This window comes from Balaenoptera musculus, chromosome 13, assembly GCF_009873245.2.
Source record: "Balaenoptera musculus isolate JJ_BM4_2016_0621 chromosome 13, mBalMus1.pri.v3, whole genome shotgun sequence".
In the NCBI taxonomy this organism is placed as follows: Eukaryota; Metazoa; Chordata; class Mammalia; order Artiodactyla; family Balaenopteridae; genus Balaenoptera; species Balaenoptera musculus.
The window spans coordinates 12,244,107-12,256,794 of record NC_045797.1 but is presented as its reverse complement, the minus strand read 5'-3'; the positions used below and the strand labels follow the sequence as shown (position 1 = coordinate 12,256,794).

Here is a 12,688-nt window from a genome sequence, read left to right as displayed (position 1 = left end):
TCCCGGGCCAGGGATCGAACCCGTGTCCCCTGCATTGACAGGCGGATTCTTAACCACTGCACCACCAGGGAAGCCCTATATATAATTTTTTTTAACAAAGACTGCATTAAATCGTTTCATAACTCTTTTCCCTGTAATACCACTTTCCATGTCATCATATATTCTACCATACCTTTTCCATGATTGTTCAAAATCAGACTTGTACATGGACATAGTTTAAATAAATAATTTGATAAGGTCTGTTCCATAAGGCCTCTGTTTCCCTCCCCTCCCATTTGCTCACTTCCCAGAGCAAACTGAGTATTTTGTTACCTTGATAGTTTCAGATAACATGCTTATATTACTATTTCTTGATTTTTTTTCTCTTTAGACATGATTTGTAGACATCCAACTATACAGCATGAGGATCTAACCTTCTTTCTCACACACACCCACACAGATCCCCAACACACACACATAGACACCCCTATCACCCCTGCAGACTTTTACTGTCCTCCATATTTCCATTAGAATCATATGGAAATTCTGGTCACTATTCAGTGTTTACATTGTTATGACTGTGTGAGAAATATGCATTGAGCCATGTGGTATACACTATGATTACTTTGCCTTTCAAGTACGGTTTTCTAATTTTCCTGAAATTATTTTCTTGTTTTCCCTTTGCTTAGTTTTCTGAGTATTTATTATATAATTCTCAAACGCTTCTATAATTATCTAAATTTCTCCATACTTTCAAAACATTATTCTATTGATTTCTTTTTCTCAGAGACTTTTCTTCCAGACACTTCTTGATCTGTTCCAGGCTCGACAGGTTGTTCTTTACCCCTGTCTTTATTGGCTGTCATTCTGGGATCTCCTTTCACCAGAACCCTCAGATTCCCATTTCTTCCTGCATTGCCTGATTCTTCTCCAGTACTTTTCTTCTCTCACCATTTTTTTTTTTGGTGGGTAGGGCGTTGTTCTCTACTGTTCATTAAATGCTTTACTCAGATGCCAGTGAAACTGGGCTGTTTCAATATAAGAGGTGGATTTTAAAAAGCTTGTTAAAAACTCTGGGCACAGATGAGGCTTTACCATAGGGTGATTTGGCTGAGTCAGTTGACTGAAGAACCCTCAATATCAGTGTCTTCAGGTCTTCCTTCTAAGACTGGTTATATTCTCTGAAGAAGCCTCATCCAGTCTTCTTCCCAGGAACTAGAAACCAGGCTACCAGGTGTTATGGGGGAGGAGAGAGCTGGGTGTCTCAACCTTCAGCGTGGAAACTTTCACTTATCCCTTTTTTCAGTAGGCACTCCCACCCTCAATCTTGCATGATATCCCCCAGAGACTTGGAGGATACATGCCCAGTTTCCTGTTTGGATGAAGGTGGGAGGGGCACAGTCACCAGGCTGCATGGAGTTTAGGGATGCAGGGTGGATTTGGAGGTCTGACCGTATTTATTTATTTACTTGCTTACTTCCCGAGCCACACAGCTTGCGGGATCTTAGTTCCCCAGCCAGGGATTGAACCAGGGCCCTGGCAGTGAAAGCACCGAGTCCTAACCACTGGACCGCCAGGGAATTCCCAGGTCTGACTGCTTTTTTTTTTTTTTTTTTTTAATTTATTTATTTATTCATTTATTTAATTTTTGGTTGCATTGGGTCTTCGCTGCTGCACGTGGGCTTTCTCTACTTGCAGTGAGTGGGGGCTACTCTTTGTTGTGGGGCGCAGGCTTCTCATTGCGGTGGCTTCTCTTGCTGCGGAGCACGGGCTCTAGGCGCGCGGGCTTCAGTAGTTGCGGCACACGGGCTCAGTAGTTGTGGCTCGCGGGCTCTAGAGCGCAGGCTCAGTAGTTGTGGCGCATGGGCTTAGTTGCTCCGCGGCATGTGGGATCTTCCCAGACCAGGGCTCGAACCCGTGTCCCCTGCATTGGCAGGCGGATTCTTAACCACTGCGCCACCAGGGAAGCCCCTGACTGCTTTTTGACAGATGCTCAAGAGCCCTCCTGATTTTGACCCCTCCATCCATTCCTCAGCCTTTCAGAGGCTCTGGGGTTGAATCAGGTTCTTTCTTAGCCACACCGCCAGCTTAGAATTTGGCTCTTTCAAGTTGGTCAAACTGCTTACCTCTTCCTTCCGCATTCGAGCTTCCAAAATCTTGTTGCTGTTTCTTCTATTCCCTATGGTTATTGCCTCCTTTTTAATCCCTTTATTATAATTTCAGTAGAGTTTCAAGAGTGATTAGAAATAAATGTGTAAAAAAAAATGTGTACTCAATGCATCGTCTTTAGAAGCCTGTGAAAATATAAAATACACTTGATGAGTGTTTTATATAATTAAGACCTTTTGCAATATATTCTGTACATTTATTCCCATTTCTTAAGCTTACAGCATTTTAGATTTTGTAAAAATGTATAGGTAGCTTTGCTTTTATGCTCTGTTGTCAGTTTATATCTGTTATTTACTTGATACAGAGTCCCAGGTCAGGAAAACCAGGCTCCAAATATTATGTTCCTATGAGAACGAACAGTTCATTTATAATGTTCTGCTTCATGGCCTGGTTAACATGCTTTAAAAAGGATGGCTATCTCAGATAATTTTATCAGAAAATTACTTTTCTATAATAGTTTTTTTTATTGTTTTTTATGTTATTTTACCAAGTAAAAGAAGAAAGAAAGGAAAGGCTGGGGGAAAATTGCCCAAAATGCTAACTAAAGGTTATATTTAGATGATAGGATTATGGGTGGTTTTCCTTTTCAAATTTGACCTATTGTTCAGTTTTCTGTGAGAAGATATATGACTTTTATAATAAAAACAAAAATTCAGTTAAGACAACACTAAAAACATATGCCAAATTTTCTGTACGGCTCGCTTTACATCTTTGGATCAGAATCTTTATGTGGGAACACATCTTCAATGGGATTATATAAGTCAATAAGAAAATTGATTTAGAGAAATTTTATTATAGACAACTTTCCATAAATACCTCTCTTCATTCAAGTCAAGCATGCCAAAAACAAGATGGCGGCGGCCACGTGAGAAAACCCCCCACCCCACCAGGTCTCTGCTGTCGCGGTCACTGCCACCCCTCGCACTCGCATATAGCGCGCCAGCCTCGCACCAACCAAAAAGTGTCTGTCACCTCGGAGCACGGGACCCACCCACCCCGGAGAAGCCCAAGCCTGCACGTCAGAAGCCGGTACTCCCCCCACTCGCACACCTCGCTCTCACCCGGCGTGGCACACGTCAGTGGGGCGAGGAGTGGTCGCTCCGCAGGATGCACACTGCTTACCTGGCAATTAAGGAGAAAGAGACAAAGAGACAGCTACCGCCAAGAGGAGAGACTGGGAAGGGCGCCGCGCGGGAAGACTCCTGATAAAGCCCTCCTGAAGCCAGTTTCTCGAATTGCCCACCAGTAGACCGTCTGAGGTGCCTTCTACAGAAGAGGATGCTTCAGTCTTCAGAAGGAGTAAATCCCAATCCAACAGAATGACTATTTGCTGTCACTTAGAGTTGCTGAACCCTTGATCCACAGAAAGGACTTCCACAATACATCAATGCACTTATCCAAAGCGAGCAGTGTCTGAGCCCACTCCGCACAGGTTGTTCTCGTACAGCCTTCTGAGTGTGTGAGCTACCTTTCCAGTGAACAGATTTGACAGACTTCTCGTTTCTGAACTCGCCATCAAGGAAGAATGGGTTAGTTTGCCCTCAGAGACTCTAAATATGTCATCCATAGAATGGACTTGTCCAGCCTGCTTAGGGTCAGCACCCCAAACACAGACTAGATTTAACTTCTGGAGTACAGTATGGTATGCATCCACAAAATGGACTTGTCTGGCTTTCGCCATATCCAGACTTCCATGCCCAGGATGGACGTGAAGAGATTTCACATTGTCCACATACGTACTAGTCTTAGCCCTCTGAGAATGTGAGCCCCCATGCAAAAATAAGAGGTACCTATTTACCTCTCAGAGTGTCGGAGGTCTGATCATCTTTCACAGTTCGTGACACATCGTCATGGTTGTTCTATGCGAAGCCTCTCATTTTATTTATTCTTTTATTCCTGCACCCAACTATCATTCTCTTCCTCCCACAGTTAACTTTATTGAGTTTAATGTGTATCTCTTGGTGTGATTTCATATAAAATCTGCATTTTTGTGTAAAAAAAAAAAAAAAAAGTCAAGCGTGCCAGCATTTAACCAACATTTTCTTTGTTCCTTTATTTTTCCTATAAAGCTAAAACTGAAACCTTTTAAATGTTATTTATAGTTAGACAAGAGATAAAAAGGGAAATGTTTTTGTTATAAAAAGTCTGTTTGATGTTGAACAACATCATAAGTTCCTTAGATCATTGTTTTCCTTGAATGTTTTTAATACTGTTCATGTATTTTCTTCCTTCCAGCCAATACAAGAGTTGCGGGAAGTTGTCCTTAATATTTTGCAAGACCCAGACAGAACCACAGAAGGTACTACTATTTTGTATTTAAATTCATTCCCTCCAGCCACTCAAGTAAAAGTCATTGAGGAACACATAGGGGGTACAAAAAGACTTGTAATTGTAAGTCCCCTGAAATGCCTCTTGCTTCTTGGTTTCCATGGCCTGCCCTTTTGGCCTTCATCATTAGCGGATTCATTTCTATTCTATTATTACAAGTAAATATACTGCTCAACACCAAACAAAGGTTTCCACCAGAGCAGCCTAGACTAGGGTGTCTTGCTTCCCTGGAGAGAAGGTGAGAGAAGGCAAGTGACTCTTTACCAGAAGAGACTGAGGCATATGGGAGAGGTGCTTTGGTTTAAGTTACATGTTTCATCATAACAAGCCCACCAACACGTATACATCCAAATTCATGTTATACCTTTAAATCATACCCATCTCAGGAATCATTTCACTTAATCCACCATTACTGTCATTGGCCAGAACCTTTAGACAACTCTTCTATGAAAAATGTGCCAAATACAATGAGTGGCACATTAATTATAATATTTGTTATATGAGTGGAAAAAAAAAAGCTACCTTGAGAAAATAAAATGGATTATTTTTATAATCTCAGAAGGTGACAAATCTTTTTCCTTTAAGTGTAGGTTTAGGGAATTCCCTGGTGGTCCAGTGGGTAGGACTCCGCGCTCTCACTGCCGAGGGCCTGGGTTCAATCCCTGGTCGGGGAACTAAGATCCCGCGTGCCATACAGCCAAAAAAAAAACAAAGGGGTAGATTGACCTTTGGGGAACAATCAAGTCAGGAGGAATTACAGCCAACTAACCCATTACTTTTGGGAATAATGTTGTAGAGTACCTATACTCAGTGATCCTCTTACTGAGAATGATGCTACAATTCAGGTACTTGTTTATAATCTGTGGCAGTGTTCTTCAAAGGGATAAAAAGAGGAGACAGGAATCCATGCCTTTCCCACCTCTTGGCCCCTGTTGGCCTCTCTTGGGGTCTCAGCCTCCAGCCACAGTATCTGTCTGTCTCAGCCTGATTTCCTTCCCTTAATTTTGGTTGTTATGGTTGGGCTATCATGCAAATTGTGTCAACACAAGACATTTTTTCACCTACTGTCCAAGGTGATAGCCATATGGTCACACCTCGATAGGGAGGGATCAGAAGGTCAAGTGAATTAACCCTAATGAGTCAGGAAAGTTGATCCAAGGTGTGATGTAAGGGTAAGAAGAGGCCAATGATTAGTCGCTAAGGGAGCTCCCTCGAGAGTGAATAAGAGATTGGGGGTGTGTTCAGAATGTTGAAAGGGTAGCAGGGATCCATTCTTACAGGCCCCAAGGCTGCCTGGAGGGCTGGTTAGGAGGACGGCCTGATGTAGCAGGGTGTTACTACAGGGCTTAGCAGGAAAAACTAGTTATAAGTCCCACTCCAAATCAATTACTCTTTATTTAGTATATGGAATCCATAAGGATCACTGAGAAATCACTGTAGATACTGCTGTTTCATTTTATTGATTTTTTAGCTTCAGTATTAAGTTGCTAAATCTTTTCTTTTTGACCGTGTATACACAGGAATTACCTCTGACTCTTTAGCTGCTGAAACTAATATAACATCAATAGAAATGCTGGCCGAGAAGATGGAGTCTGGGACGTCTTGTCTTCCTCCAAAAGAGAGGGAACAGGTTTCAGCAACACCCCAAATAACCAAGTCAGAACAGGATAATCATCCTGGTATCAAATTACAGATCGCCCCGATCCCTAGGTAAGCAAACTCTAAAGCAGGCTTGTGTTCACAGGTCTAATTCAAGTCCAATTCTCAATTTCTCCTCCACAGATCCAGGATACCATCAGATTAGTGATACCTTCTGCCTCACACGAGGACCAGGTGGTCTAATCCATCTTTGGTGTTAAGCGAAGGAGCTGAGGGTGAGGGGAGGGTTGGAACCAGTGCCAGGCAGATCTGTGTCCTTTCTCTGTACACACGCCATCCCCCCTCACAGCACCCCCAAGGAGACCTGACCTGCAATGAGGAAGGAGCTGCCAGAGTCAGGAGGGCTGCTGGAGTGGAGTCACCCCTCCCTCCTGGCATTGGTCCTCCCTCTTCACCCTCATTTGTGCTGCACTTGCAGATCGCACCCACCTTTCCGGCCAGTCCTGGGGGGCAGAAGCAGGGGTGCTGCACACACTGCCAAGCAGGGCACCCTCTGGAGCTGTGGGAAGGAAGGAGCTGTGAATAGCCCTGTAAGAACAGGGAGGCAGTCAGGCATGTGCTAGTTAGAGACTGCGCATAGTATCAGAAGTGTTTGGTTTTGAGACAAGTGTAAGTTTAAGAATCCATAGTAATTTAAGGAACTGTGTCAGGGTATCAATGTCATTTTCTAAAACATTAGTATAACGTCAATCTCTGTTCACGCTCTTGAAAGGAAAATTCCAAACAAAAGCACCAGGACCACAGTTCCGTATCTTCGTTCTCTGGAAAGCACAGCTGGGCCTCTTCCAGTCTAAACTCCTGTCTCAGACCTGTCATTTCCCCACTGTAGTCAGCTCATGGGTGGATGAAGGCAGGCAGCGGACGTGAAGACCACCTCTTACTGTCTCCAGAATTGATGATGAGCATTTTCAGCAGACTGGCCACGAGTTTTGTGAGGCTAATGTAATCAGTGGTTTTGTGATGTGTGACCACGATTCACTGCGTGGAAAGGTCTCTGCAACTTACCCTCCAGGCCGCCTGTGATTGGAATGCATTCAAGTTTACCAGGAAGATGCCTAATTTGTTCCAGTTTCAATCTGTGGTTTGGTCCACCATTTTAAAAGATGTTTTTTGAATAATTTACTGTCAAAGTTAGAAAGAATCTTAGAATTCATTAGTCCAGCCTCATTTGGTGTTAGGCCCAATTTCCTCAAAACCTGTCAGCTCTTTGAAAGCTTATGGAATAAACAAACACCAACTGCCAGGTAGCTGACTTCAAATAAAACCACACTTAACACTTCATTCAGTTAAATCCCTGTGCTGACAGCGTCTGAGAGCAGGTGGACACCACCAAGTTCATTCTGACAATGAGGGAAAGTCCATCTTAGGACGAGAGCTGCGATAGACACGTCTCTTGTGTTTTATTAGGGAATAAGAAAAAAAATAAAGACTAACAAGTAGAATTTTGAAAGAAGTTAGAAGGTTTTGAATGCATCTCTTGCTGTCTCTCAGAATAAACGGAATGCCGGAAGTGCAAGACATGAAGCTTATCACTCCTGTACGGCGTTCGGCCAGGATTGAGCGAGCAGTGTCCCGCTACCCGGAAATGCTGCAGGAACATGACCTAGTGGTGGCTTCTCTCAGCGAACTCTTAGAAGTGGAAGAGACAGAGTGTTTTATATTCCGCAAAAATGAGGCTTTGCCGGTAACATTAGGGTTTCAAGTCCTTGAGTCGTAATTTCTTGATTTTTTTTTTTAAAAGAGAGACGTTTCAGAGCCTCCACGAGACAAGAAATGCACTTACCTAGGTGGCCTGGGCTTGGAAAGCAATTCCCTGGGCTTACTCTCAGATTTTACATCTCCATGGGAAAGTTTGGTTATTTAAGACTGCAGTTTGCCACAGCTTTACAGCATACCTAAATTTCAAACTTTGAAAATTAACTTACCCCACAAGTATGGTAAAAATTTGAATTTTATTGACCTACCTTAATCCCAACATAGTTATTTTTTACATCAGGAGGTCAATTCCGCAATATGATACACTTTCCTTCCTGCATCCACCTTAGCAGAGAGGGCATGTCCTTCCAGCATGGAAGATCTGAGCGTAGAAACTAGCCTTGCCCGCTAGGTGGGACGTGACAGACCATCTGGTCAAATCCTCTCGTTTTGCAGCTGAGTTTATGCTGGCTGTGCCTTTCGCTCAGAGGTCACAAAGGACTTTTATGTGTGATCTTTGACTTCCGTCACAGATCCTTGGAGATGAGAGGTAATTCACATCCTTTCTGGGCCTGGCCTCCTTAATGATACACAATCCTGAACTGGGGTTGGTCATCTAGCTTTTTATATTCAAACCTAATTTTGCATTTGTTATTGAGAAATGCTTCAAATAAAAACAAAAGGGAGTAGCAGACAGGGGTGGGGAAAGGACCCTTGCCTCTTCAGTTCTTTGCTCTGCTAGGGGACACCTGGCCTGAGAAGACGTCTGAGCCCCAGAGACTCTCATAGGTCGCCTTTCCTTCCTCCTGGGCAACTGCTTGTGGAAAGGTAAAATGAGAATCGTTGTGTAAATATAATGTATAGAAAAACCTAGTCAACGTATTTTAGATTTTAGTTTTCTTAATATTTATGTATCATCTAAAAAACAATTAACTTTTGTTCATTCTTGGTTATTCATTTATCATATTTATTACTGAAAACAGTGATGGTGGCTTGGCCTAGAGAATCAGGGGTTTGTCTGGGGAACACCAATAGGCTATCCCAAGAGGCCTCACAGGGAACACCCATTACCCTGGAGAACTCACCTTGATGTGGATTTTTCCATTGTGAGGGAAGCAGATCCATCTCTCTAAGTCAGATTTATAAAAACGAGGTTCCTAAAACTGAGGTGTAAAACCATAATGCTAATAGACTAACTTTTGATGAGAAATAGATTGTCACCACAACCAGAATGCAGGAATCCACACAGCTAGGCTTTCCCTTCCCTTTAGACAGACTCACTTTACCTCTAAAGCCAAAAAATTCCCCGGGGGATTGCTTAGAAGTCCGGGAAGCTGAAAATGGGGCTTGGGGAAATCAAATCTTCAAAATCACGAGACAAAAAGAGCCTGAAGCTCGTCCCTCCTTGTTAGGAACGTCCTTGCCTCAGACCTCAGGCCCTCCATCTCACGTCCATGGACCAGTCCTCTTGACTGGGCCTGCACCGCCGCCCTTTGTGCATTACCTGTTCTTTGGCTTCAAACGGTTCATCCTTGCCACCTAATGCCCACACCCCCCACCCAGACCGGGAATCAGTGTCTATAGTGATTTTACGTCTCTCCCCTCAGAGCATCGTCTCAGTATTACAGCTCAGTTCTCAAGAGAACAGCTTCGCTATTGCCAGTTCCTAGCAGGACGTCTCACAGTACCACCCTGGGTACTAACAATGTAGGCTGAACCACTGGCATCAAATAACGTGTAGTTTTCAAACTGACAAATTGGAGGTTTTAAACAGCCTGATTGGACTAAGTAGCATCTTCGGGATATAAAAGGATGTGGAAGTGATGGGGATGGTATAGCAACTACAGAAAACTGCACCGTGATTCTGGAGCTCTCTGTAGATTCTTAGTAACCCTCTTGTTTAGTAAATAGCTGTTCCTAGATACCTGGAGCAGGAGGGAGGGAGAGAGGGAAGGTAAGAAGCAGGCCCTTAATCACTTGGGAGGAAGATTCATAGGGAATTGCAGGGGAGGTACGGGCCTCGGCAGAAATTAAGTCTAATGTTCAGCTTCTTAGAAGGGGAGAGTGTAAAGGGAGTGTTAAAGGAAGATAAATAAGGATGGTTATACACTGGCATCCGGGTGCAGAATGACCATGAACCCAAAGACGAGGAGAGGAGGAGGCATGACGGTTCACATTTATTACTGTTTACTGGGTACAGGTACTCATGCTGTAAAAGACATCTCTTGTGCCTGCCTGGCATGTAGTCCTTCTTCTAATAAGCGTGCCCTAATTTCCTTAGGACCACCTCTTTCCCGCTCACAGTCTGTCGCTTAACAGGAATGGACTCCACCGTTCTGTGGAGGCACACCCTCTCCTTTTAAGGTCACCTGGAAGTTGGATGCATTATCTCTGCTTAGGATGGGAGGGACCACAACTTGGTCACGTGTCCCCACTCATCTTCGAAGAAGGCTGGGAAATGTCTTCTGGGTGGCCACATGCCCAACTAAAAATTCTTCCAGAAACGGGATATGACTGTCGGTGTCTACCACAGTCTTAGGAGTAATGGAGTACATCTCTAAGGTGCAGATAAATGAGGACAGAGGTGACACAGGGTTAAAAAAAAAAAATACATCAAATGAACAACCCCCAGCTAGAAATATCTCCCACCCTACCCTGCCTCAGATGAGTTCCTAAGAGTTGAGGAGGGTCTGAGCAGTCTTCCTGGTAAAATACTATCCTCTACCCCTTGAATAAAAATCTAGTGTTTAAAGACAAAAGGCCAGGGATACCCGGTTCTTGCCTGGAGAACCTACCCCTGCAGGACTTTGAGGCCCAAAAGTCAACCCAGGAAGAAGCGTGAAAGGCCTGGAAGCTTCTGAAATGCACAGAGGTTAAAAAAAATGACTGTGAACTCTCTGAGCACGCAGCCTGTTGTCCCTTATTTATCCTCAGATATTCCAAATGTTTCCCTTGTTTATCCACAGAAAATAAAACTAGTGAACTGTGCCACAGACCAATTCCTTCAAGAGTTTGTTTTGTCATTTCAAACATGTAAATATATTCCTTCTAAGCCTCCAATATTAATGCCAGACGATACCACTAACATGAAAAGTGAACTCAAATCAGTGACATCAGAACAAGAAGGGCCAGGGCTTAACACCGCAGAGGAGCTCCGACTAAAATAAAGAATCAAGTTTTTAAATCATGAGTAGGACTTTTTAATGCATGTATACATCAAGTTCAAAGATGTCTGGGCATCTCTCTGTCTTTCACAGTGACCTGGAAAGAACAGTTAATGAGGTCATCTATAGCCGATTAGGTATTATCGTTACTAGTAACAGAATCAAAAGTGCACAGAAATCTTATTTTTATTTATTTATTTTTTGATGTGGACCATTTTTTTTTAAGTCTCTATTGAATTTGTTACACTATTGCTACTATTTTATGTTTTGGTTTTTTGGCCGCAAGGCATGTGGGATCTTAGCTCCCCCACCAGGGATCGAACCCACACCCCCTGCATTGGAAGTGCGGAGTCTTAACCACTGGACCGCCAGGGAAGTCCCGGAAATACTATTTTTAAAAAGAAATGGATAGGGCTTCCCTAGTGGCGCAGTGGTTGAGAATCTGCCTGCCAATGCAGGGGACACGGGTTCGAGCCCTGGTCTGGGAAGATCCCACGTGCCGCGGAGCAGCTGGGCCCGTGAGCCACAACTACTGAGCCTGTGCGTCTGGAGCCTGTGCTCCACAACAAGAGAGGCCGCGATAGTGAGAGGCCCGGACACCGCGATACAGAGTGGCCCCTGCTCGCCGCAACTGGAGAAAGCCCTCGCACAGAAATGAAGACCCAACACAGCCAAAAATAAATAAATTAATTAATTTAAAAAAAAAAGGATAGAAATAAAATTGGATGTGAAATGATACACTCAGGGGAACTGGGCAAAATAATTCCACTTGTTACACACAAACGGCCCAGAGGCCAGGGAGGGTTGCCTTCCAGGATGAGAGCAAGACACCTTCCTCCTACCTAAAAGAAGTGCTCTTGGGCTCCAAATCTGTTACGTTTAGGAGATTTCAATATGGTTGCTTTTTCTCTCTTCCGTATTTTTCCTGTTATCTGAAAAATATTTCAAGTGGAAGATGACCGTGATGCCGGCCTGTGTCCTGGGTTCAGTCTGCCTCCGTGCAGCCCTCCTGGTCCTCGCCTCTCTCTCTGCCCTCAGCCTTCTAAGAAACAAAGAAAGCTGGTTATGGAACCTTCCCAGGTTCACACAGTGACTCCCAACCAGGGGTAGAAAATGTGTCAAAATGCCCTAGTCTGGGCTGGGATGGAGATGAAGGGGTAGAGAAACCAACACATCCCCAGAGAACACGTAGTTGCAGATGGGAGTGGGTCCAGCCCTTTGGTGGGCTGGGAGGGAAAAATAGTTGCAAAGCAGTGATTAAAGTATTGATGTGCTTGAATTATGAGCTTCTCCTGGGCAGGAGTAAAGTGGCTTACAATTCAGTTTCTACCTTGTCGGGCATGCGGGAGGTGCTTGGTAAAAAAAACCGGTGGGAAGAATGCACACTGAGCTCAAAGCCACCAATCTAAAGGGAATCGATGAGACGGGCATTTTGAAAATCAAGGCCTAGGAACGCCAGGCTAGAAACAGGAACCCTCCTGCAGGGCTTGGGGCTGGAGAACCAGGCTAGGAGCTGAGCCTGCCACCCAAGAAAACTCGAGTCTGAACTCAAAGGGCAGTCAGGCAGCACAAAGTAACAGAGGGGTCAAAGCAGAATCCCCTACACATTGTGTCCATAAAAGCTGCCTGGAGAGGAAGCCTGGCCAGGGAGAGCCTGTGTTCTGCAACCTCTCCCAGGGCAGAGACGGATCTGT

General features: G+C 44.1%; 1 protein-coding gene across 4 annotated transcripts in view; it reads left to right on the top strand.

The window, feature by feature from the left end:
* The window catches only part of CKAP2L (cytoskeleton associated protein 2 like), a 33,242-nt gene extending 22,346 nt beyond the window's left edge, over positions 1-10,896 (top strand). For 3 of the 4 annotated variants that reach the window (XM_036873897.1, XM_036873900.1, XM_036873901.1), the window contains 3 exons: positions 4,384-4,447; positions 5,997-6,186; positions 7,627-10,896. In XM_036873897.1, the coding sequence (XP_036729792.1) occupies positions 4,384-4,447; positions 5,997-6,186; positions 7,627-7,852 (480 nt within the window). In that variant the 3' untranslated portion in view covers positions 7,853-10,896. Of the gene's footprint in view, positions 1-4,383; positions 4,448-5,996; positions 6,187-6,847; positions 7,448-7,626 lie in introns of those variants that run through there. The other variant, XM_036873899.1, reaches the window with a different exon arrangement.
* The last annotated feature ends 1,792 nt before the right edge of the window (positions 10,897-12,688 follow it).